At 34.7% G+C, this 26,060-nt stretch overlaps 3 protein-coding genes across 3 annotated transcripts; 2 read left to right on the top strand and 1 right to left on the bottom strand.

The window, feature by feature from the left end:
* Positions 1-389: 389 nt before the first annotated feature.
* On the bottom strand, positions 390-1,550 carry LOC110018976 (pentatricopeptide repeat-containing protein At2g36240). The gene is made up of 2 exons (XM_020716484.1): positions 1,532-1,550; positions 390-1,366 (listed from the first exon to the last, which is right to left on the bottom strand). The coding sequence occupies exons 1-2, from the start codon at positions 1,548-1,550 to the stop codon at positions 390-392; spliced, it is 996 nt and encodes a 331-aa protein (XP_020572143.1).
* Positions 1,551-10,419: 8,869 nt separating this feature from the next.
* Positions 10,420-11,321, top strand: LOC110035432. The gene has a single exon (XM_020739666.1). It carries the CDS (start codon positions 10,443-10,445, stop codon positions 11,235-11,237), a length of 795 nt encoding a protein of 264 aa, XP_020595325.1. The 5' UTR covers positions 10,420-10,442; the 3' UTR covers positions 11,238-11,321.
* A 6,873-nt stretch (positions 11,322-18,194) lies between these two features.
* LOC110038557 (uncharacterized protein At3g28850) lies at positions 18,195-19,512 on the top strand. Its single transcript, XM_020743435.1, has one exon. It carries the CDS (start codon positions 18,289-18,291, stop codon positions 19,372-19,374), a length of 1,086 nt encoding a protein of 361 aa, XP_020599094.1. The 5' UTR covers positions 18,195-18,288; the 3' UTR covers positions 19,375-19,512.
* The last annotated feature ends 6,548 nt before the right edge of the window (positions 19,513-26,060 follow it).

Here is a 26,060-nt window from a genome sequence, read left to right as displayed (position 1 = left end):
GAAGTAAAATAAGAATCGACACAAATCCAGAAGAAATCCAGAAGAACACACATCCAGAAGAACACACAAAGATTTAACGAGGTTCGGCAAAGATGTCTACGTCATCGAGAGCAAGCAGAGCGACGACTTTCTTTCTATTTCAGAAAAGAGTACATAATAGAATATGACATACAGAAAAATGTTACATACAGACTTATTTATAATCCTAGAAAACTTTGAGTACAATATATAATTACCAAATTACCCCTGTACCGCACCCCCAACCCACATAAAGAAACTCCCCTGATTTGGACAGATTCTTCCGCTCCGCTTCGTTCCAGTATCTGTTCCTTATATGATATATGTGTCATACCATAACAATAACAATATATGTAAATGCCCAGAACCATTCACTTACGAGAATTCAAATCCTCCATCAATCTGTTATAAATGGCTATATTTGATATGAATCCAGCATCCAACATTTCATCCACCACCCTCTCCCCTTCCTTCTTCATCCCTTCCCTCCCAAACCCTCGCACCAGTATCGAAAATGTCGCGCCATTAGGATCAAAACCCTTACCCGTAGCAAAAACCCTAAATTCATTCGCATCCGCCGCCCTCCCTAACTTGCAGAGATCATCCATAACACAATTGAAGGTTATTGTATCAGGCAAAATCCCCTTCTCCACCATCTTCTGCATCACTCCAAAAGCTTCTTCCACTTCGCCCAAGTTCCTCAAACCTTCAATCAAAGTAGTGCAGGTCACCACTCCCACCTTCCTCCCCTTCTCCCAAAACAATTGTACAATCTCCAACCCTTTCCCCACCTTCCCTTCCCCGCAAAGCCTCTCAATCAGCCCCAACGAATCGAAATCCTCCGGAACAATCCCCATCGCCATGAAATCCATGACAAGCTCGCACGCTTCTTCGCTTCTTCCATCCCTGCAGAGCCCACGAATCAGAATCTCGCAGGTGGAAGACGATGGTCGAAAGCCAAGCTGGATCATCTCGCGCGCAGCGCTAATCCCTTCCTCGAATTTCTTCTCCCTCATAAATCCGGCTATCAGAGTATTGAAACTGACCACATTGGGTTCCAAGTTCTTCGATCTCATCTCTCGAAACCATTTTAGGGCGGAATTGAAATCGGAGTTCCGGCAAGAGCTGTTGATCAGGATATTGATGGTATGCGTATCGGGTTTCACGCGAGCTTCGATCATGGCGTCGTAGCAATCCACGGCGCCGCGGTGGTCACCGCGGCGAGCGAAGGCGTGGATTAGGGGGTTGTAGAGGGAAGCATCGGGGGGGCCGTCGATGGATCGGAGAGCGTCGGAGAGGGTATGTGAAGCGTCGGCGAGGCGGCCGGCGCGGGAGAAGGCGGCGATGGCTGAGCGGTAGATGTGGGGGAGACGGTTGCAGGAGAAGATGCTCCCGGCGGCGGCGGTGGTGGTGGAGGTGGAGCAGGGGGAGGGGGGGGGGGGTGAGGAGGTAGCGGAGGAGGAGGAGGAGGGAATCGAGGCGGGAGGAGGAGGAGAGGGAGCGAGTCATGTACTCGTAAGTGGAGTGATCATGGCGGAAGGAATCGGAGGAGGAGGAGGCCCAGAGGAAGACGTGGAGATCGTAGGGGGAGAAGTGAGGGTGGTGGCGGAGGCGACCGCGGAGGAACTGGAGGAGATCGGCGGAGGTGAAGGAGGGAGGGAGATGGGAGTGGAGGAAGCGGGAGAGGAGGGAGGGAGGGGCTGGGGGTGCGATGGAGAGGGTGGGGAGTTGGAGAGGGTGGGGAGTGGATCGGGAATGGTGGGTGGGAAGCCATCAAGGGGAAGTTGTTTAGGGTTTGGAATTGGATTTGTTGGGGCTTTTGGGAGGGAGGTGGGTGAGATGTTGGAGGGAGGTCGCGAGGGCCGCGTCCACACCATGGGATACAGGAATAAGCTCTTTTTTTTTTTTTTGGTTTAACATGTCCATCTAAAATATGTAAATTCGGTAAAATTATTATATATATATACACACACACACCGTGATCAAAATTTTGTACAGTGAACCAATTAAAAACCCCTACTTTAAAATGTGTATGTCAATGTACCTCATTTTAAATAATTTTCTCATTGGAGCCCGTACGCTGAAATCGCTCGATGTTTGGGCGCGGTAGAAGGGGATTTATCAAATTCGTGAATTTCAGTCGGTAGAGATGGATCAAATGAGAAAGTACGAAGTAAATTTGCGTAATCTGTTGTCTTCTAGTTAGATTTGATAAATCTGGATTTTCATCACAGAAGAGATGGAACGGGAATAAACTGAACACGAGAGATTTGATTTTAACAGAGTTTGATTTGGTTTTATTTTATTTTTGATGTTTTGCTGGATTTAGATGAAATTCATGATTAAATTCTATTTGAAGTTTGTTCCGAATACCCCCTTTATGCTTATTATTATTATTGTTTTAATTTTCATGCAAGTTATGGAATAGAAATTTATAACAGATTAAAGCGTTATATGATCATTTCACTTTTGCTTTTTATTATTTTTTTATGGAGGTTTTTAGATATGAACAATCTAAAACATTAATTATAGCATTTTAACCTTTCAAATTTTAAATATAATATTTTAACCAATCAAAATCTTAAATAAAAAAACCTTTTTGAGTCGGTTTAGGAGGGCTGTGAATTTAGTTCAAAGATCATTAATGGCTCAAAAAATGATTTGAATTTTGGCTCAGATCGAGATCAGATGGAAATAAACGAGTTGAGATAAGAGCCAAAATTTTAGATTGAAGTTTTTTTCGAGCCGATTTTGAGTCAACCTTGGCTCTGCTAAAAATCGGATTGTGAACAACCCTAGTGATGTTAGGGCTAAACATTTAGCGAATTTAGCTTGTAGATCATTAATCGCTTGAAAGTTGATTCAAAGTTTGGCTTCGATCAAGATCAAATAGAAATAAAAAAGCCGAGCTAAGCGCCAAAATTTTGGATCGAATTTTTTTCAAGCGGATTTTGAGCTTACCTTGGCTCGGCTCGAAATCATATTGTGGTTGTGATGAAAGATGTGGTTAAAATGTTATATTTAAAGTTTGGGAATTTAAAATATTATATTTAATATTTTGGGTGGTTGATATGTAAAAATCCAATTTTTATTTCTTTGAATGTCCTCCCAAAAATGTTGGGAAATTTAAGTACATACCACTTAATTCTTATGTATTTATTTATCCGACACCTAAAGTTAAATATTTACATTTAATTTGATGTCGTACTCTATACAATAGAAATAAATGTATCGCTCTTTTTAAAATGTTAGTGATATTTTTTATATGATATTTAAAAATTGAGTGTTATGCAAATAAATTAGAAAGTTTAGGTGTTAGATATGTAAATACATATTGACCCTAAATTTGTGTGTGAATCACACTCAAGACATAGTAAAAAGAAGAGAGAAGAGAGAGAGAATGACCTTTCAAGCATCCTCACTTTGTCAAGTTCCCATCCTCCAAATAAAGATTGCCCCTTTTTACATTTAATGCTCTCTTGATTTATAGAAGCTATAACTATCGTGAGATGACACTTATAATTTTAATTTTTTTTATGGTCTGAGTTCTGATCAATCAATTTTAACCTAGTTAATTCCTAATTGAATGGTCTCTAGTCGGCCATTTTCTTGTTGATTGGCTGACCTCGAAGCCGATTAGCCTCGAGAAGGTCGACCTTTAATCAACCAGGTTCTGATCGGTCTCCTGCTCCGATTGGTTTTTGATCGGTTGACCCTTAATTGATCAACTTATGATCAGTAGCTTGTTTGGCCAGTGTTTGATCAGTTGTCTGCTCGATCGGTTTTTAATTGGTTGCCTGCTTAATCGGTCTCTGATCAAACGTCCTCTATTGTTCAATTATCCTTTATTCATATACTACTGCATTGCTCGAGATTTGCCTTTTGACACGTCTTATTCTGAGCCGTTGGATCCGCAAAGTATTCGATAAGAGCATTATTGTTGTATATATTTTAGTTATCCGATTCTTTTGTATTTTAGTAAGCTATGTTGTCATAAGAATGAGAGGATTAAAAGCAATAAACAATAAGTTACTATTAAATGATCTCAATGATTCATACTCTATTGACTTTGAAATCACTCATTATTATAAATAGGTCATGGATACAGCTCCCTAAATTTGTCTGCTTCGTGCTATTTTTCCCTTCTATAATTTTCTTGCGTCTCACGAGCTTTTGCTCTACTTTTCTTTGTCGATCGTTCTTTTGCTTCGCGGGGGCTCGTAATGGATAAACTTATGAAGTCCCAAACTAAAATTTTAAGTAGTTAGACACGTAAATGCCCCTAAATATAAATATAAAAATTTTATGTTAGATATGTAAAGACGTAATAATTGTGTGGTATTGTTGAATCCTAAATTGTTCTTTGTTAACACGTCCAGAGAGTTAGAACCGGACAAGAAAGAAAGAGAAAGAAAGAGTTGAATAAGTCAAGAGTTCACTTTAGAGAGAACCAGTATAGCCCCTTCTATTAGTATTTTTGCCTCGTACTTATCAATGCATGTTTTGTACAATTACAAAAAAGGAGGGAGTAGTTATGGAAATTGTTCTTAATAATATTGATATTCTAATTAATTGTATGAATTTCATGTAATATCTGTATTATAATTTGAATTTTAATATGACGATAACCATTTGACTAATTTATTTGAATTCGATTGATTGAGGTAATTGGCTGAGCGGCGACCGTGCTTTGTGTTAGTTGTGTGAGACGCTCGGTCGAATGTTGTTCTCGTCCGCTATGGTAAAAGTGGGTTGGTCGATTAGCCGCAATCAAAGATTCTCGTCTGTGCTCTGGTCGGTCAGGGCTGCATGCGTGATATGTCGTTCGGATCTCTCTCCATAGTGTGTCGGCCGCTTCTTGATTACATGGTTGGTTCTAGGACTATAAGAGGCCTCGATCGTTTGGTCGTTATTTGGGTCGTTCGGTTGCTTTTAGATTTGTGCTGACAGCTTTAGTCTATACAGGTATTTATGCAAATTTTCCTACAATATATTGAAACTAATAACAAGTGAGCATTGTAGTTTATAAAATGCACGCAAATATTAGAAAACGAGGTTATTCACAAGCAAAATATTCAATTTATTCGTTTGAGAAGTGTTGAGAAATTAGAGCGAAGAAAAATATGAATCATGAGTCAAATTTATTTATATGAGAAGATTATTCAATTATTCATAATTGTGATTATAAACTTAATTTATTTATAATTTATATCATGATGATTTATTTTTGTTAGCAAAATTACTTCACTGATTAGACTTAATTATATTAGTTATATTATTATTCTCTTAATGTAGAAAAATAAATTATAAATAATTTATTTTTTTCTCAAAAGAGTCCTAAAATGAGAAGCTCTGATTTTCTTATAGTTCTAACGAATTAAGTTGACTCTTCACTAGACTTTGAATTGGTAATATAATTAAACCACTCTGAGTCCTGCCTTTAACCCTAGTTACGATGAAAAGATTGCTTGGAATAGTTAACCCAACATTAGGCATTTACATATATACCATGCAATTCATATGTATTTACATATCACCTAAATTTTTTCACTTGTATCCATAAAGGTTAAATCCTTAATATATCATAAAATATCAGTAATATTAACTTTTTAAAAATATTACATTTTAGGTGTTAGATGTGTAATTACAGTAGAATTATACGGTATATTTGTAATTTATTTTTTTTGTTTTTTTTATGGGCTGTTATTTTTTCATTAATCTTATCTTTATTTACTATTCATTAAAAAATAAAAATAAATGTGCAAATCTAGTATGTAAAAACTTTACAGCTTACGGAACTGGAATGACTTCCAAGTTGAGTCTTTACCTAATCGTTTGACTTAGTAGAAATGTTACTATCAAGCTTAGGGAGCCACAGAGGTTTCAGCACTTTTAAATCAAATAATTATAATAAATAGATAGATAAATATAAAAAAACATTTTAATAAAGACAACCTTTTTTGCTTTTATTTTTTTAAGATGTTGGTCCTGTCTAGCTTGGATTAGATTTTAGATAAAGCGTCTTTTTTGGACTTTTGTAATTCTTTGAAGAAGCAGTTGAAGTTACTGTAGATAAATTATCGTTCAAAAAGTTGTGGTCGCTATTACAGGTTTCTCTAGTTTCTAAAATTAGGATTGTAACTTTCTGCAAATCACTGTACTTAGTAAGTCCAGATTGCAAAGCACAATTTCCCGCTGCAATATTTTGAAAAAAATAATCAAGGCATAATTTTGTCAAATACCACAAAGTACAGTGCGACATTGCACCTCCATCGCACTGCTACTTCAATCGCACCTTTACATCTAGCTATGAATTGAGGAAGAGAAATGAAAGTTAAGGAGAGAGGGATAGGGTATGATATTACTCTTTTTTACTTTGAGAGGACCTATGACCAGCCAGAAGTGAATTGTGTAATGCAATCTGATACAATCTTTTATTCCTAAAGGTCGTCAAATTTGCTCTGTACTAAAGAGCTTTTTGATTTGTTAAAAAAGAGTGCAATGTAAAACAAATTTGATGTAATTAACGTATAGTGCATTTGAAATATTTTTGAGTTGTTTGGTTCGGTGCAAGTTGTGTGGTCAAATGCCAGCTGATCCAGCCCAGGATTATAAATCATAGTTTGTCGAGCCGAATTGAATATATATACTTCAGGCAAGTTGTTGAGTTTTCTCAGCTAGGCACTAACTAGCTCGCAAGCACGAATTCAGGATGAAATGCAGGGCAATTAGCCAGGCCGACTAGACCATGCTACTTCAACTAACTCAATTAGTGATTTATGCTTGATAGTTTGTCTATGGTGATTAGTGCACGAGATTGAAATTTGGTTGAGGTCACTCGTCTGCTCGTCAAGTGTGAAGGGACCCAATTCGCCTCTTAATCTAAGAAATTGGCTCATTCAAGAAGGATAATTTACTTTAAAGATGAATTGATGGATGTTGATGAGTAGTATTTCGAGTCAAAACGAGCCAAACACGAACAAAGATTCGAGCTAAAACGAACCGAACACGAACGAACAAATTGAACAAAGATTCGAGCTAAAACGAATCAAACACGAACGAACAAATCTTGGTTCGTGTTCGGCTTATTAACTTAACGAACGAGTCAAACACGAGCTTTTTGACAAGCCGAACACAAGTTGTTCGCGAACAACGAGTTAACTTAACAAATACAAGTTTCTTGACAAGCCGAACACAAGTTGTTCGCGAACAACGAGCCATTTTGACAGCCCTATTAATAAGAAAATAATCGTGATAATATTTGAATAAATATGAGAAAAAAATTTAAAACTATTGAGATTCTATGTTATAAATAAGAAAATAATCGTGATAATATCTGAATAAATATGAGAAAAAAAATTTAAAACTATTGAGATTCTATGTTATAAACCCTAAATAAATATTACAAAATGCTCAAGATGTTCAAAACTTATGAGGTTCAATTTCGGGAGGAGTAATATTATAATTTTCCAAGATACTAATTATTTTGATAAGCTTTATCAATTTCTAAATATTAGAGTTTATGAAGTATAATTTTACTTGTAAAAAAATTATATAAATATTACCATACTTTTTTATGCGTGCTAGAAAATTCACAATAATAGAGTAGTTGATTATCGTCTTAGCGTTGTACGAAGATTCAACACACATTCAGAAAATAGAAAACAACTAATATGATATCAGAAGTTTTTACATTGAAAACTAAGAAAGGAAAAAACCATGAAGTCTGACCTAGCTGAAGAGTTTCATTTTAAAAAGATGATTACAATTGCAGCCACTTATCTAAGACGAGAAAATGTTACTAGGTTTTCCAAATTACAATGATGATTGACAACAATTGATAGCGATTGACGACGTCCGGTCAATGTTGGTCTACGGTAGTTGACAGAGATTGGTGGTGGTTGACGGTGGTCAGCGGTGTTCGACGATGGCAAGAATGCTTGACGGCGGTCGGCGGTGGTCGACGACAATCAGCGGTGGTTAACTACAACAGGAGTGGTGTTGTACTTCTGTTTCTACTGGCAGCTTCAATTTCCTTCTCAAGCCTCAAGCTCTCTTTCCTCCTCATGAGAGGGATGTAAATCTATTTGTAGAGTTCTTGACACAATTAATGCAAAAATACGAATCACTTTGAGCAGACGACTAAGAGAGCTTTCCTCGATCAAATGTCGTTTGATGGACATTTGAGTGTGTTAACAATGTTGAAATTGAGCGACCATTAGATTAGTTACACCAAAATGCTTGATTCGACTATGAACCTTTTGGGTCTGACATCTGTTTAATCTTCCAAATGCATCTAGAAAACATTCAAATATGATTTAATTATTTGATTAGGGCTTGATTTGGTTTAGACTAGATCAATGTTAGTATCATTGAGTCTGTCTAGTCAAGACGATCTGTTTGACTATAAGTTTGTTGGAATCGAAGCTCTGAATAAATTTTTATTGATGTTTGAATTATTCTTGTTCAAAAGGTTGCTCGAGATTCATGTTATGTCTTGAGATTCTCCTGGAATGTTGGAGTTGTATCACTTTTATATTTATGTTTTGTAGCTTTTACATATACATGTACTTAAAAAATAGTTATTCGATTTAAAGGCCTCAAAATATTAAAATAATTGGTGAATGTCTCCTGTTACAATATTGGATGGCGTTGCTTTCTGGCGTGGTATGAGCTCGAAGCCCTCTCCTACATCCTACGAGCTAAGAGAAAGAATGGCGCGAACAAGCTCACCTTCCACACTAATTTTTGGCAGTAGCCAAGCAAGAGTATGAGAAAGATGGGAATTTCAGTGGTTTCTGTAAGTTGCGACCACCTACCTCCTACGAGCGAAGAGGAAGAAATGACGTGAACAAGCTTACCTTCCCCAATGATTTTTGGTAGGAGCCAAGTGGAATGATGAGAAAGATGGGAGATTCGCTGGTCTCTGTATGTGGTGATCCTGTTTTGTGGTTTTTGTAAGTCGCTATCCCTTCGTTCACTTCCCAGCTCTCTAATCACGATTGTATCGTAATAGGCGGAGAAGGGAGATTTGGGCCAAATCGGAAGGGGCGAGGGAGGATGTAGGCGAGGGTTTCAGGCTCCTACCTCGCCAAGAAGCAACGCCATCCGCTGCTGTAACAGAAGACCTTCACCTCTAATTTTTTTTTTTTTGGGCCTTTAAATGTAATAACTATTATTTAGGATCTCTATATTTAAAAGCCCCTTATATATTTAACAATTAAATTTTAATATTTATATTCATAATTTTGATGTCATAAATTTACCCACTAAAAATTCTATTTCATTTGTAAAAGCTTTTAGTAGTGATGTTAAAAAATAAAATATTTTGAATGTAAATGCTCCTATTTTATAAAGATCATCTCATCAACATTCCTCATTTCTCATTATTATTGTTATTATTATAAATTAATAATATTTAAATAATTTTTAAAATACAAGTCCCACTTTGAAAAGTCTAAAAGCTTGTTTGAAAAGTCTTAAAACTTTTTTGAAAAGTCTTAGAGATTCTCTAGTGTGATATCATCATGAAAATGAAAGGTTACTCTGGTAATTTTTAAGGATTGACAGAACTCCATAAGAGAAATAAGGGTATTTTGATCACAATTTTGGTTAAATTTTATAAATTAAAATAATATGAAATATGAAATATATTGCATATAATATAATGTATGCATTCATCTATTTTTAAAATTCTCGCTCAAATAAAAAAATTTATAATAGAATCTCAATTATGATTGTCAAAAAAAGCTCGTTGTTCGCGAACAGTTCGTGTTCGGCTCGTCGGGTAGTTCGTGTTTGATTCGTTCGATAAGCAAACGAGATGAATGAGATTCTCAATTCATATTTTTTATTTTTATCAAATCTCTATAGTTGATACTAGCACGTCTAATTATATTGTTTTGATAGTGTAAATATCAATGTTTTCGAGCGACTGCATGTAATTATCCATAAAAAATAATTTTTTATGCATAATACTCACTATATTTATGATAAATTTTATTTCACAATCAAAATGTTAATATTTACATGCAAAATACTTTATATTTTCAATATAAGATTAAAAATATTTTTATATTAATTTTTTAAATATAAAATATATTTTTATAAATAAAGTGATAACAACATAGTGTTATAAATATAAATCTTAATTATATATATTAAATTTATAAATATATGAGAATTGTTAGCTACATATTTAAATTTATTCATACCAATTATTTAAAATATTTAATATAGTATTTTAATCAATTTTTTCAATATTTAAAATATAATATTTAAAAATTATGATTTTAAAATATAATAACTCCAATTTATTACTTTCAAAAAATTATTTAAAAATATTTCAAAATAACCGCTAAATTCGCTATAAAGCCATTTCTTCCCTCACCTCCACTTCACTTCTCCTCCTCGCTCCTTTCTCAATGCCCTCCGACCCCCTAGAAACCCTGTTCTGTTGCAGAGGCGAAGCCAAAACCCCCAGCGAATCAAAGTTCATCTCCTCCTCCCATCCGATGATCGAAGATCCCGATCTCCCGCCGGAATCCTTCCGGCTTCCGATCCACGGCGATCTCCGCTGGGTTCAACTAACCAGAGTTCTAGATCGCGGTCAATCCACCATCGGAAGCGCAAATCCTAAATCAATCCGGAGTTGCTCCAAGCCTAAATCTCACTTACCGATCAGACCGAACCCCGGCGGTTCCATCAAGCCTCCCAATGGTCCGATCCCCGGCCTCCCCAACTCCGCCTTCCACGGCAACGGATCTCGCCCCATACCTACTTACCGGATCTTCCCGTTAAACTTTTCTTTAGAAAGGAAGCCAGCGGTTCTTGATCCGGGTTCGCCGAAGGTTTCTTGCTTCGGTAGTGTGCTATCGGACTCGGAGAGGGAGAAGAAGATCGGCGAACGGGGTTCTGTTGTGGCTGATGAAGCCGAGGTGGTGAAAGGGGTGGGGTGCTGGGCGAACTTAGCGGCAATTTTGGGGTTCGCCGGTGTTTATCCGGCGGCTTCCGGTGAGTTAGAGGATTGCGTTAGTCGTTCTTCGAAGTTTTCCAGCGAGGAGGAGAGGAAGACGATTGATTCGACGGCGCCGGAGTTGCAGGGTATGAAGAGATTCACTGCACGGAGGAGATGGTTGGATGACGTGGATGTATCAGATGGTGGACACGTGGTTTCGTTAGAGCCCTTGGATAGGGAGCGCATGTTGCCGCGGAGTTGACGTAGAACAAACGGAGTTAGTAGTAATCATGTTATAATGCAAAGAGCCTTACTGTATTTATATATAATTACGAGGGTTTTGTTGCATATTAATTATAATAAATAATATTTAATCACTGTATAATTATAAGATTATATTTATAAATCTATCCTATTATAGATAAACAAAAAAAAAGGAAAACTATTTATTTAATGGACGGAATAATAGCTAAGGTCATGCTGACGAAAAGAAGAGCCGCAGAAATAGAAATTTGGGGTTGGGTGATTGCTTATTTTTTTGGAAGATTTACATAAATACCACTTAAGGATTTGGGTGGTATAAAAATAAATATTAAAGTTTGTGTGTGTTGAGAATTTTAGGGTAAAGAAATGTAAGAACCGAGCAATCAGGAAGAAAACACAAAGATTTAATGAGGTTCGATAATTTGCCTACGTTCTTGGAAGTTGAGTGGCAGTTATCTTTGATGTCACAAAAAGAGTAAAAAAAATTCATTTAGGATTATAATACAACATATATATATATATAACCCTCTTGTACAATATATAATTACAAAATTATCTAGGTACAAAATTGCCGCTCAACTCGAAAGCTCCACTATGCTCGTTCGTTTAGCTCGCTTGCAAGCTCCTCTATGCTCGTTCGTTTAGTTAGCTCGCTCCGTTTCGCTGCAGCATCTGCCTCTTATCTGGTATATGTGTTATACCTAGCATTGAGCATCCCTATATGTAGAAATTGTGGGTCTTATATAGGAGAAAATATTTCCGGAAGGCCAATCATTGGGTCCTCCGTCGTCATGCGCCTCGTTGGAGGGCGACGTGGCGGTCGCTGGTTGGTCGTGCGGACGTCCGGATGGAATATATTTTCTGTATGTAAAACTGTTGATGAGCAGAGTTGGAGCTGGAATTGATTGAGTTCGTAACGAAATTGGTTGGTGGCCCATTATACTTGATTTCTAGCCAGCTCTGCTCGAAATTGAATTGACTTGATCTAGCTCGAAATCGAAATGAGCTGGCTCAATTTTGAGTTATTTGGATCCTTTCCAAATTGAAATCGGCTCGATATGACTTGTGATTGAAACAAGATGGCTCAAATTTAGTTATTTTGATTAGTTCCCACTCAAAATTGGTTCGTAGCTCGTTATATTTGATTTTATTGTAGCATTATATATAATTTTTTATAAATTAAAAAAATAGTTTGAGACAATCTCAAGCTAATTCGGGCCGATTCATGTATAGCTCAAAATCGACTCGAAAAAAAAAAAAAATTCAACCTTTTGGCGTATAGTTCGGATCTTTTATTTCGATCAAATCTCAATCAAAGGTAAAATTCGAATAAATTTTCGGACGAATAACAATTTTCGAGCTAAATTCCCAGCCCTATTGATATTTATGTAAATGTTCCTTCTTTCTTTGGTGTAGACAATTGTAGAAGTTCGTCATGGTTTGATGGGATTATTTTTTATTTAAAAATCAAGAATATATTGATGTATTATTTCATTTTTTTAAATAACAGTAAATATCTTCAGTCTTATAATTATTAATAACATATTATTTTCTAATGAATTTTAATCATATTTTAGCTATATTTGTATAAACTTTAATTTATTGAAAAAATGATGATTTATACGCCGCAAATAAAATTTTATCATTTGACACAAATATCGAGACAAGACACGAATCTCGAGGTAATCTTTCGAGCAAGAAACATTTAAATTTAGAAATCATAAGGGAGCTTGAGACTTGAGAAAGAACATGAAGTTTTGAGAAGAAACTAATGTCTAACATCATTTCTGTTGTCATCGATCATCGCCGACCACCATTGACTACCGCCTGCTGCCTTCCGCCCATTCCTTTCAATAAGTTTATTCGCACATCGACGTTGTAATTCAGATTACTTTGTACTCATTTCTCACATGTGGGACAAACGATCATTTTAATCATCAACTTTTAGTAGATTTTTACAATTGGGTCAGCCTCATTGTTTTTTTTCTCTTTACGGAGTCTTCACATAAAAACTTATGTCGTCACTACTGGTTGTTTTCCTTCATTTGAGTGTGTGTTAAAATCAAGTGCATTGCAAATATGATAATTCATTAATCTACTGTCGCGAATTTCCTAACACGCATCATTGATTATAAATGGTCTTGTTCAGCAAAAGTTGTCTCGATTGCTATCTTGTGCTTCCTCCCAATATATGTATATTTTATCATTTGATTTATAGCTATACATTAATCATTTTATTTAATTAAAATTTATAAGGCATTGATTTATAAAGTTTTGTCTTCAATATAAATAGTAAAAGTCAAATTTTCTCAATTTTCTTCTTTTGAAAAAAACAAAAATGTGACCGAAATTTTCTCTTATGGAAAGTGAAGAGGACCGACCGGAGAATCGCCCGGTTTGCGTTCCCCTCGGCACACGCAAGTCACTCTACAGCCTTCAACATATTTTCTTCATTTCTTTTTCATTTATCACATTGGTCCCACAACTTTTACTTAATTATATTTGTATCCAAATGCAATTTCACTCTTTTGTTTGGTGCCGAGAATATCATATGCACGGTTCATAATGATTTTACAAAATTATATCTTATAAATTCTATGAACAAAGTCTATTGAACCGGATCTCATGATATTGGACGAGACACGTGTTGAAGAATTAACCCCGACAAGCATAAAATGTAGTGCCAATTGGCATGAAGCGAGTTATCCTGACAATAGAACTGAGAAGGCGGACGACTAAATAAGATGATGAAAGTCATACTAAGTTAGAGGCAAGCGAAATAATAATTTGATGACAATTGATTCTGTCATAATAATGAAAATCATGATTGTTGCTACGACCGTCTGGTAATATAAGATTCCAAAGAATTTATTGATATTTCACAACATAATTATTTTTTTCTATAAATATTATAGTAAAATGTACGGAACCTTTTTGTCTGGAAAAGATAATATATGTTTTCTTATGATTGGTTCATTCTCTCATTTGTGTATTTTATTTTTTGAGTATGATCTGAAAAAAATTTTACGTCTCGAGTCTGGGTGTAAGCAGTATGCTGCATTCGGACAACTGGTGTGAGCCATCGAAAGGAACCGAGGAGCGAAAACATGACCTCCGTTGAATCGTAACCGTTGTTGCGTCCGAACTCCGGACGTAATATTTTTTTGCGATCTACAGATAAACTTGGGTTTAATATGAACAAACTACGATTTAATATTGACATCCTTTATGATTTTACAAAGCGAGAAATTTTTTAAAATTTTGGTTAAATGTTAAAACTAAAATATAATTAATTCCACTTACATTAAAAACATATTAAGCAACTAACTACTAATATCTATGGGGCATTTACATCAATGCCACATAATTTTTTAGTATTTATACATCTAACCCTTACATTTTATTTTTGACAAGAATTTCACCTTATGCATGCATGAAAATGATGCATCCCACTTTCTAAAAATAAATGCGGACAATTTAAATAACATTAACATAAGGAAGTAAGGTTTAGGTGTTAGATATGTAAATACATAAAAAAATGGGTGTAAATTGTAATAATTCACGATTACGGTATACAATTTTGCTTCTTAAAGTTTTTTTTAAACCCTTGTCATATTTTCATTTAGTTCTAGTAAATTAAGATCATTTTTTAATACAATAAGCGCAAGTCTTCCTAGGTCTACCTCTGTCTTTCTTAACACAAGTCAAATCGAAAACATCTACTTTCCTAATCAGATCATCAGATGGTGAGCAAACCATCTAATATTAACACTGCTGTTGCCGGTCCTTAGCCCGGATGTGAAAAGTGGAGGGTTGCGTTAGGTGGTCGGCAGCCAGCGTATAACTTGTCGAAAAAAAACATGACATGAATCCTTTTGAAGGATAAAATAATAATAATAATAATAATAATGGTATTTTATTAATTTATTTATAATAAAATTTTAATTATTAAAAACTTTATAATAGTAAAATTAAAATTATGATAATTGCTGTCCAATTTGTTTTTTCAAATATTCCCCGGAGACTGTTGAATTCTTGGCAAGATTTATGTGGAATAATTTCATGAGAATCAAGATAAAAAAATGAGAAAGATGGAGACATGGGGTGGTAGGTTAGCGATTTCACACCTTGGAGGGGAAAAGACTCTCATTTCATTTATTAATTTCATTTATTAAAAAAATAAGTAAATAAAGATGAGATGTTATTCTGCTCCAAATTGAAATGAACTGGCTCAAATTGAGTTATTCAGATATCTTCTAGCTTAAAATTGATCGTTGACTTGTTATATTTAATTTTATTTGTGATTATTCATGCGTGCTATAATATTTGTGTCGGTAGATTAATGGATTATTGTTTTAGCGTTGCACGAGAATCGAGCATGCTCTCTGATGAAAAAAAATAATAGAGATAAAAGAAGTTTTTATGTGGAAAACCCTTTAAAAATAAAAAAATCATGGGGTTTAACTTAATTGAAGAGATTCACTATAAAGTGGAGATCACGAGTATGATTCATTGTTCTAAATGTGAGAAAGTGTTGCGTAATCTTCCGAGCTACAAAGTTGATGCATAAGAAACGGGGACGGATGATAGCGATCGACGACGCAGGCAAGTGGAGGTCGACAACGGCATGGACGATGTTGGGCTTTAGCTTCTTCTCAAATCTTCAACTTCTTTTTCAGGCTCCAAGCTCTCCCCCCTCCCCCCTCTCATGAGAGAGGTGATGCTCTATTTATAGAGTTATTGCTGCAATTAATGCATGAATATGAGTCATTTTGATCAGACAACCTTGAGAACTTCACTCAATCAAATGACGTTTGATGGACATTTGAGTGTCTTAATGATATCAGAATTGAGCGATCATGGACTCGCTGGATTGTCTTGTCGAGATGCTCGATTTGCATATAAGTTCATTAAATTTGACAATTGTTTGGCCTTCATAATATGCCTGGAAAGCTTCCAAAAGTTGTTTAATGGCTTGATTGGGTTTTAATGTGGCTTTAATTCGATCAATTTTAGTATCATTAGGTTTATCTCGTCGAGTCAATCAGTTTGACAATAAGTTTGCTAAAATTGAAGCTCTAGATGACTCATAATTAAAATTTCTATGTAAGTTTGACACGGTCGGCGGTGGTTAACGACGGCAGAAGTGGTATTGGACTTATACTCATTCTCAAAGCTTCAAGTTCTTCCTCAAGCTCACCGGACGACCCCTCCCCCTCTGTAGAGATTGGAGGAGCTCTATTTATTGAGTTTCGAGCACAATTAATGTATGAATATGAACTACTTTGATCTTATAGTTCGTTGAACTCCCCTCGATCAAACAATATTTGATCGATTTTTTAGAGCCTTAGTGATGTTGGAATTGAGTGATATTGGGCTCGTTGGATTTGTTCCACAGTGACGCTCGATTCGACTATAAGCTTATCGGATTCGACATTTGTTTGTCCTTCCAAATATGCTCCGAAATCTTTTAAGAGTGATTTACTGACTTGATCAGAGCTTAATTTGACTTGGATTAGACCAATTTTAGTATCATAGGATTTGTCTCATTGAGCTGATCAACTTAACTATAATTTTGCTAAATCCGAGCTCTCGATGACTCGTCATCTGCAATCACATCTTTTGCATCTACTTTATATCAAAAATAATTGAAAACAAATAACCCATACAAATCAAAATCATGTGAAGCATTATTTTTCTTGCCCTGTAAATATTGGCTCAGTAAACGGTGAAAGATAAATAAAAATTTCATGCAAATTTTATTTATTTATGTCTAACATAAAAATAAAGCCTCATGCAAATTACGTAGCGTTCATAATATGTCACCTAATTTTTTTGGGGACATTTACATATATACCCCAATATTCTTTAATATTTACAACTCAAACACTTAATTTTTTAATATTTACTTGTACATTATCTTCCTGCCTTATAAACTTAAGTGTGTAGTGATTATAAAAATATGAAAATTATGAGTGTTATATATGTAAAAATATAAGGCCTATCTAGTATGTACTTAAGGTACTATTTAAAGAATAAATGAATGAATTCTTTAAGCAATTTCTCTTAATAATTATACTATATTAATATAAAAAACTTCTTAGGAATAATTACTTCCAAACCATTGGAAATATTTATATTTAGAAATTAATCACTCATTGATCTTTTTAATTAATATAGAGCAACTCTGGTCAAGGAAAAATTATGGGGTCTGAGCTAGTTGTGAAATCTTAATTAGGAATATAATTAATTCATGCTTGATTTTACATGATATAAAGTTGTACTAAGATTTTACGTGAAAAAGCCGTAAATGGGAAATCAATAGTGAATTTTCACAACTGGGCCAGATCCTGTGTTTTTCACTTTACGGGTTTTTCACGTAAAATCTTAGCCCCGCTGATGACGCATATGTTGATGTTGTCATCAATAATTGATCGTCCGAATGAGTGGTATCCAGATGAAATATTTTCTCTATTAATATAGAACAACTAAAACAAAAAACACCAAACGGTGATCAACTAAAATAAGGACCAGTTTGGGGCAGCTTATAAGTGCGGGCAGCATTTTTAAAGCGCCACCGTACCGTTTGGTTCGCGCGTTTTGCCAGCTTATCTGAAACTGCGTTTGAGTTTTACACTAAATGTAGACCGCGAATCGACCCCCGCGGGCCACATTTCAGGATAAACAGCTTATCCTGAAGCGCACAAGCTGTCCCAAACAGAACCTAACACACACAAAAAACTAACCAATCAACATAAAGGTATAGCAGAATCTACTAAATTAAAAAGAATAATAATTAAAATTCCGATTATAATATTTTAAACCGATTTTTCCATGAATAAATATACTGCTGACACCAACATCCCACCCGTACAATCTAAATCAGCGGTAATCTTACCAACCACCATTAATGCTTTTTAGTTTTCGACCGTTAGACCCAAATCCCTCTTCCAACATATCTCTCGTCGCTGCGTGCCCTGCTACTCGACCGTTAGATTTCAAAAACAAAAAGAAACCCCCAACCCGTCCCACTCAGAGCGGAGAAGAGAATGGGCTGCATCTCCTGCAAATTACTCCCCGCCGGCGATCCCCATATCTTTTCCGGTGACAAATACTCCATTACCATCGCCAAAAACGCCGGCGATCTCCCCAACCACTGCGTCTCTCTCACCTCCTCCACCTATGGCGTCCTCAACCTCGATCCCTTCGAAAACCAGACCCGGTTTCAATCTCCCAAAAGCTCCATTCCCAACACCATCCCAAAGCTCAAAAAGCCCCAATCTTTCTCCGACTCCTCTCCGGAGATCATCAACTGGATCCTCGCAGACGATCAAGAAGACGCCGGAATTCACAAAAGGTCAAAATCGCCGCCGTTTTTCCACACCCCATCTCCGGAGAAACACAAAAAGTTCTCCGGAAAAGAGAACAAAACTCCCCGCCTTCGCACCGACCCCAGCCGAGTTCTAAAACCTCTGAATCTCTCAGAAAAGAAGAAATCCGGCTCAAAGAGAAGCTTATCTCCCCTGTTCGATCCAGATCTCGTGGCCTCCTTCGAGCGGGAGCTCAATTCCGAGGTTGAACAGATCAAGCGAATGGTCGCCGGAGGAAGAAGGAAGGAAGAAGATGAAACCGCAGGTCTTCTTCTCTCTCTTGAAGAAAAGTGCCCTCCGGGAGGAGAGAAGGCGGTGGTGCTCTACACGACCAGTTTGAGAGGGATTAGAAAGACATACGAAGACTGTAATTTGGTTCGTTCTTTGATCGCGTCTTATAACGTTTGTGTTATCGAAAGGGATGTTTCTATGGATTTAGGGTTTCGGGAGGAGCTGAGAAGCTTGATGGGAGGGAGCAGAGAGTTAAAAATGCCGGTTTTGTTTGTGAAGGGGAGAATGGTGGGTGGAGCGGAGGAAGTTTTGAGGCTTGAAGAAGATGGAAAAATGGAATTTTTGATGGAGGGGATGCCTAAGGGGGAGATGAGGTGTGGAGAGTGTGGGGGGATGAGGTTTGTGATGTGTAAGGAATGCAATGGGAGCTGTAGGGTTTTGGATGAGGGGAAGAAGAAGAAGGTGAGGTGTGGTTTGTGTAATGAAAATGGGTTAGTTTATTGTCCATCTTGTAATAATAAAATAGTTGTGTGACCGCACGTCCGAATGACTTTCTCTTTGTAATAATAGTGGGTAGGGAGGTTAGATTGATTATTTAGCTTGTGAGCTAAAGATGTATGATTTAGCTATATTGTCGTCATTTACTGATTTTATGTGTGGAATTTACATGTATACCGCTAAATTCCTATGAATATTTACATATCTAACATCTAGATTTGTCTTTTTGCATTTATATCAATGAAATATTACCTTTCACATCAAAAATACCTCAATTTTAACTTAAGAAAATAAAAAGCATACCTTTATGTATAAGTGAGGTGATATGTATGTGAGAATTGAAGTTTAGGTGTGATAATTAAATACATATGAAATGAGTGGAATGTTGGCTCAAGTATGCTTAGGAAATGATTTGTTTGTAATTTTTTTTGAGTATTTCACTAAGGAACAATCACAAAAATTGTAATTGTATTCACTAGATATTTTTAAAACTAGAAGCCTAGGCACTATTCCGGGCTCCTAGGCTCCTAGGCTCCTAGGCATCAGTCCAGGCTCTTGAGCTCCAAAAACAACTCCAGAAGATTCTGAAAACAAGAGCGCGGAAAGTAGACACCCGGAGGGTGGCTCCTAGGCACTAGGGACGCGGTGCCTAGATGTCATTTTGCTTTCAAACCTCAATTTTTATGGGCTCTTGAGGTTGTATTTTTGGGAAAAATGAGCCTTGAGCCACACAAAAAAAGACGGGAAACTGAAAATAGGCAAGAGGAGAGCATATTTTGGGAGATTTTGGAGGCCAGGATTTAAAGAAGAGAGGGTTTCTTCTCTTCTTCTTCTTTCTCCATTTTCCTCCTGCCCCCCTCGAGTTTTTCCTGCTTCCTCCACTGATTTCCTGAAGAGGAGGCTTTGGATTTTCAGCCAAGGAAGAGGCTTGAAGAGGGCTTTGGATTTTTGGCTAGGGAGAAGCTCTTGTTAAGTCTTCCTCATCTACTTCCTCATCTCTCATCTTTGGAAGAGGAGCTTCCATGGGGTTTTGAAGCCATTTTCAAAGAGGAGAAGCTTGGTGAAGGAAATTTCTGAAAAAAATCCTTGGTAGAGAGCTTAGAGGAGTTTTCTTTCTCAACTTCATCTTCTTCCCTCCATCTTCCCCATTTTTCTTTTTCTTCGTCCACCAATTTGTTTAAGAAGCACGAGGGAGACCTTGGAGAAGCTTCTTGGAGGAAGAACATAACATCTTCAAATGAAAAGGAGAGCTTCATCCCACTTGGAAGAAGGAAAGTGGCAACAACTCTCCTAAAGCAAGAGGAGAACTTCATCCTAACTAGGTAGGAGTAAGGAGCAAGCAAAGAAAACACATCATTAAACTTCGCGACGGTGAGAACTCTTGAACCTTTGCAATTTCATTGCTAGTGACCCTCTAGGTTTGGGTGATAAAGACTTAAGAATACAGGGTTTTGTGATAGAGAAAAGCCCATAGGTTAGGTGCTTTGTGACTCCGTTATGAATCCAATGAGCAAATCCTACCCAATTTTAGTCCAAAATATGAAAGTCGTGATTGTAGTGATCTCGCATTTGAGTCAATGGTTTCATACTCGTGATGGGAAGAACAAAATCTGCTCCTTGAGTCTAGAGAATGAAATATCTCACGATCTTGACATTCCCTAAACCGCAAAAGCTTTCTCCCATGAAATCTTTTGTGTCAACCAAATGGAGGTGGGTCGCCTGTCGCCCATGCAAAGAGTTGTTGGTACACCTCATTGTCATCCTACCATAGCAGCCCTTGAGGCTGCTAAGACGAGTTCGGTTCATTTTTTAGCATGGTCAGATTTTCTATATTGCATGAATTCACACTCATATTGTGTGTTTGGGACGATTTTTAAAATTGCATCAAAGTTAGAATTTTTTGCATGTGTCGTCGATCAAATCGCATGACTCGCCTCCCTTCTCACACGATTTGATTAACAAACTTTCTGTCTGTTCAACTGATCAATCGCTACCAGCTCGAACGGATCGACCCACCATCTCCGTCGACTTGATCGATCCGACGTCACCGGCCCGATCAACTCAATCAACCCTTGAATCTGTTCGACCAATAGGGCGCCATCGGCTCGATCGATTGATCTCCTCATCGAATCATCTATATGATCCAAGGGAGATTTATTCGAATAAGAAAACAATACGAAGATATATAAATAGACAAGTTGACGATTTTTTAAATTAATCAAAAACAAAATATAACAGATATTAGAATCAGTAAAGAATGACGATTCCTAAAAATCCTGGATTTTCTATCATACCAAATCACATAAATAACCACTTGTAAATCTAAAAGATAAAAACGCTTAAATATGTCGTAGGAAAAACTATAATGATGCATAACTTGAAAAATATTACTAGGAACTATAAAAAATTATCAGTGTAAACAATCTTTAAGAAACAGATGAGAATAAGAACATTAAAAAAAGAAATAATAATGAATTTCTCTATTGTTCATACATAGAACACATGTCAAATTTACATTCATGCCTCTTAAAGAAGAAAATATCACAAGTTTTGAGATATCGAATAAAAACTTTCTAAATATGAAGTGCATATTTTAAATTATAACATTTAAACAATCTTAACCAACTTATATCAAACCATCTTAAACAATTAACACAAGGAGAAGAGGTAAAAGAGAAAGATTAACATTTTATGAAAGTAAATGGAACCATTATTCCAAGAACATGTAAGGCCATTGAAAATAGAAATCTTACAAATAGCATGAATATAATAGCTAGGAGCTTGATTTATTAGTAAAAATTCCAACAATTATTAAAAACAATATCTTTATGCTAATATTTATGAGGAAAATTAAATCTGTTATATATAGAATCACCAAATTTCTCCACAAGAGAAGCTCCTTCAAACCAAGGATCGAAATAAAAAGACAAATGTTAATCACTAGTAACATGAAAAGTTAGTGCATACTTGAATTTGATAGCCATTCTCACAAAGCCATTCCAACAAAAAAAAAAAGGAACACACATATTTGACCTTATGCCAAAAAGAAACATAATGATTAAACAATCAATCTCTCAAAAAAATATTAAGAATTATAACATTTCCAAATAGTATTAATTTTGCACGTAATATTGATAGAATCTAGAACCGACAGACCCAATCCACCTAACTGCTTAGGTATAGTAATTTTATTCAAATAAATATTATGTAGCTTCTTCGTATCATCAGAATTAAAGAAAAATGATAGAATCTAGAACCGGCAGACCCAATCCACCAAACTGCTTAGGTATAGTAATTTTATTTGAAGAAATAATATGTAGCTTCTTCGTATCATCAGAATTAAAGAAAATTTTGGAGATCAAAGAAGAAATTTTCTTCCTCAAATCTTTAGGTAGTAAAGAATAACGAAATCAATAATAGAGTAACTCTGTATAGATAAGTTAAAATTTACCATCAGCAGAAATGAATTTTCCCTTACAACCAACAAACAAATATTTAATTTTATCAATAAGATTCTGATAATCAAGAAATAACCAACATAAAAGATTTAATAATGACATCAAGATAAATCCAAGACTAATTTTTTATAGAAAAACCACATAAATTGCAAAGTAACGTTGAAGATTAAAGATTATCATTCACACTTTTAGAAAAAAACAATGGAAGATTTAGCAAAATTAATACAAAGATCAAAATGTTTAGAAAAATTAGCAAAAACATTGGAAATAAAATTAAGCCTTACTAAAAATATGAATATTATCAACATTAATCAAATGGTTGATAAAATCAATATACTATTTCTAGCTAATTGATTATAAAAAATAACAGAGAGAGAGTCCAATTAATATTAAAAAGATAAGGGGATAAATGGCAACCTTGTCTTGAGCTAGACGAAGAAGAAAAATAGTCTTTAAATCACTAATAATAATAATGATAAAAAAATTAACCTAAGAAGTACAAGCAACAATCCAATTAATGAAATACCAGGGATACCAATATGAAGGCATCTTTTATACCGAAAAAAAACTCTATTAACTATGTCAAAAATCTTATGAATATCAATTTTAAAATAAAATTATTTTGTGTTGTTGCGAGAATTAAAGCGAAAAAAAAAGTTCATTAGCTAAAACAATATTGTCGGTGATATCACAATCACTAATAAAAGCAGCTTGAGCAGGATAGATGATTTTTTGAAGAATAAGATTAAGTTCAGCAGTGAATAGAATATAAACAATTTTGTAAAAAGTATTATATAAATAAATATGACGATAATTAGAAAAAGATTTAGCATTAATTCTTTTAGGTTAAAGCACAATAACAAAATGCAATTGAAACTAAAACATATCTCTGGCATCTTTATAAATTTTTTAAGAAAACCTGTTCAAGCCAGGCGCTTTATTATAACCAACAAAAATGAAAGACTTTTTAATATCATCACCAGTAAAACGTTGAGTTAATAAAAAAAAAAACAGTAACAGAGACATGATGATTATTAGGAAAAACATCACCTAAAAGATAATCATTATTAACACTATCATTTAATAAATTAGAATAAAAAAGGTTTCACTAACATTATCCTCATGATTAAGAATGTAATTACCATCAACTAAAAGTTCCCTGATAAAGTTAGAATTATGTTGAATTATAGCTTTTTGATAAATAGATTTAACATCATCCTTTCCCTTGGACAACTAAGAGCATTTAGCTCTTTGTTTAACCCAATTATAATCACAAAAAAGTGGCATTAGAGATATTCTTTTAAAGTAAAGTAGCTTGTTCCAAAAGATCATTAAAAAGAGGATGACTTTTCAGCTTAAGTATAATTTTCTTCTATTTATCTTTAAGATCAGTAATGTAATTAGATAAAATATTAGAAGAATTCCAATACCAAACTTTAAATAACTTTAACATTAGAGAGCTTATTGCAAAGAAAGAAAATATGACCCCCTTTCATAAGGGGTTGTCAAGTAGTATTAACGAAATTACAAAAATCACGATACAATCTCCAATAATTCTTGTATAGAAATCTACAATGCATATTATAAGAATTGCCCAAAGAAACAAGAATAGGGTGATGGTCAGAAGAGTAGTCATTTAAGACTTTATAATAAAAATTAGGAAATGAATCAATCCATTGAGCATTAAAAAAAGCTATGCCAAGAAGACATCTGTTATGATTATTCAATTGATTATTGATCCAACAAAAAGAAAAAACTAAAATTATGTAACTCAATAAGAAAGGAATTAAAAATGCAACTATTGAAATCATAAAATTTACTAGGCAAGAGAGAAACAACCTCAGCTTTTTCGTCAATTATGAGAATACAATTAAAAGCATCAATAATGATCCGGAGAGGGGTCATAGTATCGACAATATTGACCCATAAAATTTTTCTAATATGCGTACTATTGTCATCATAAATAGTCATCTTACAAAAGTTAATGCACGTAAAAAAACATAAACAAAACCATGAATAAATTAAGCACCCATGTCAATAACTTTAAATCCAGCTAATGTTTATTCTATGTAATCAAAATTCACCCATTTTCAACAAGATAAATTTTATTTACATAACCTTCATTAGAAAAAAAATATTGAGAGTTGGAAAAAAAAAGAGGATATAAAAGAAGTATTGAGTTTAGTTTCTAAAAGAAATAAAAGATCGAAATTAAACTCTTTAAAAAAACCTTTGCAATCCACTAAACGGGTTTCCCTATTAAACCCTCTCATATTCCAAATAGCCAACATAGAGAAAACATAATAAGATGAAAGAAAAAAAAAAGAAAAACCTAAGGGTTAAAAGTCATTTGGATCACGTCGCTTCTATTTATAATACATATCACTAGAACACCCGATTTCCATGTATTTACATATCTAATATATAAACTTTACTTTTTTACACTTAGAAGTTGTGGTATGTATCTAGATCTTCCCATAACTTATGAAAATACATCTTCACTGTTGCTTAGTATTTAGGTGTTGTATGACAACATATGATATTTAAGTTAGTAAGATTTAGTAAATACTGAAAGGGTTAAATCCCGAAAACTGTTTGACATGAATTTATTAAATCTTGTTAGATCCTGTGAACCTGTTCAACAATTTCTATCAAGATTTAAAAATTAGTTATGATTGTTAGACTTTAACAACAAAATATAATAAGGTTTAGTAAATATGTAAACTAAACTTCTTAAAACATTTCGAAATAGAAACTTGCTTCTAAAATTCAATTAAGATTTTAATTCAAAATATGTTAACTAATAATTATATATTTAATAAACTAATTAATTATTAAAAATTTTCATTTAATTAATTATTAAATAGGAGTTTAACATCTATAAAAATAATTAATTAGTTATTAATTATATTATTAATAATTACTTATAAATTTATTGAATGAATAGAGAAATTATATTTATTTTTTATTAATTAATAATGAAATAATAAATAAATTTATTTGATTATAATTAATCTAATAGTAATTTTAATTCATTATTAATTATTAATCAATTAAATTAATAAAGTACTCCTCTATCCCACAAACCCTCGCACGTCCCTCCCATCGTCACCAAACCCTCACGATACAGAAAAATTATTCCACGATCCGGACCGTAACCTAAAATTTTTTACTTCTTTTTTTAGAAAACGAAAATAATCCTGACCGTAGATCACCGTGATCTACGGCCAGGATCGAACACCATCCGCACGCAATAATCCCCCC

The sequence above is a fragment of the Phalaenopsis equestris genome, unplaced genomic scaffold (genome assembly GCF_001263595.1).
Source record: "Phalaenopsis equestris unplaced genomic scaffold, ASM126359v1 Scaffold000002, whole genome shotgun sequence".
NCBI lineage: Eukaryota > Viridiplantae > Streptophyta > Magnoliopsida > Asparagales > Orchidaceae > Phalaenopsis > Phalaenopsis equestris.
This window is presented reverse-complemented; position numbering and strand designations above follow the sequence as displayed.

Coding starts and splice junctions, on each gene's coding strand:
- LOC110035432 (XM_020739666.1), top strand. CDS start 10,443: ATGCCCTCCGACCCCCTAGAAACCCTGTTCTGTTGCAGAGGCGAAGCC.
- LOC110038557 (XM_020743435.1), top strand. CDS start 18,289: ATGGGCTGCATCTCCTGCAAATTACTCCCCGCCGGCGATCCCCATATC.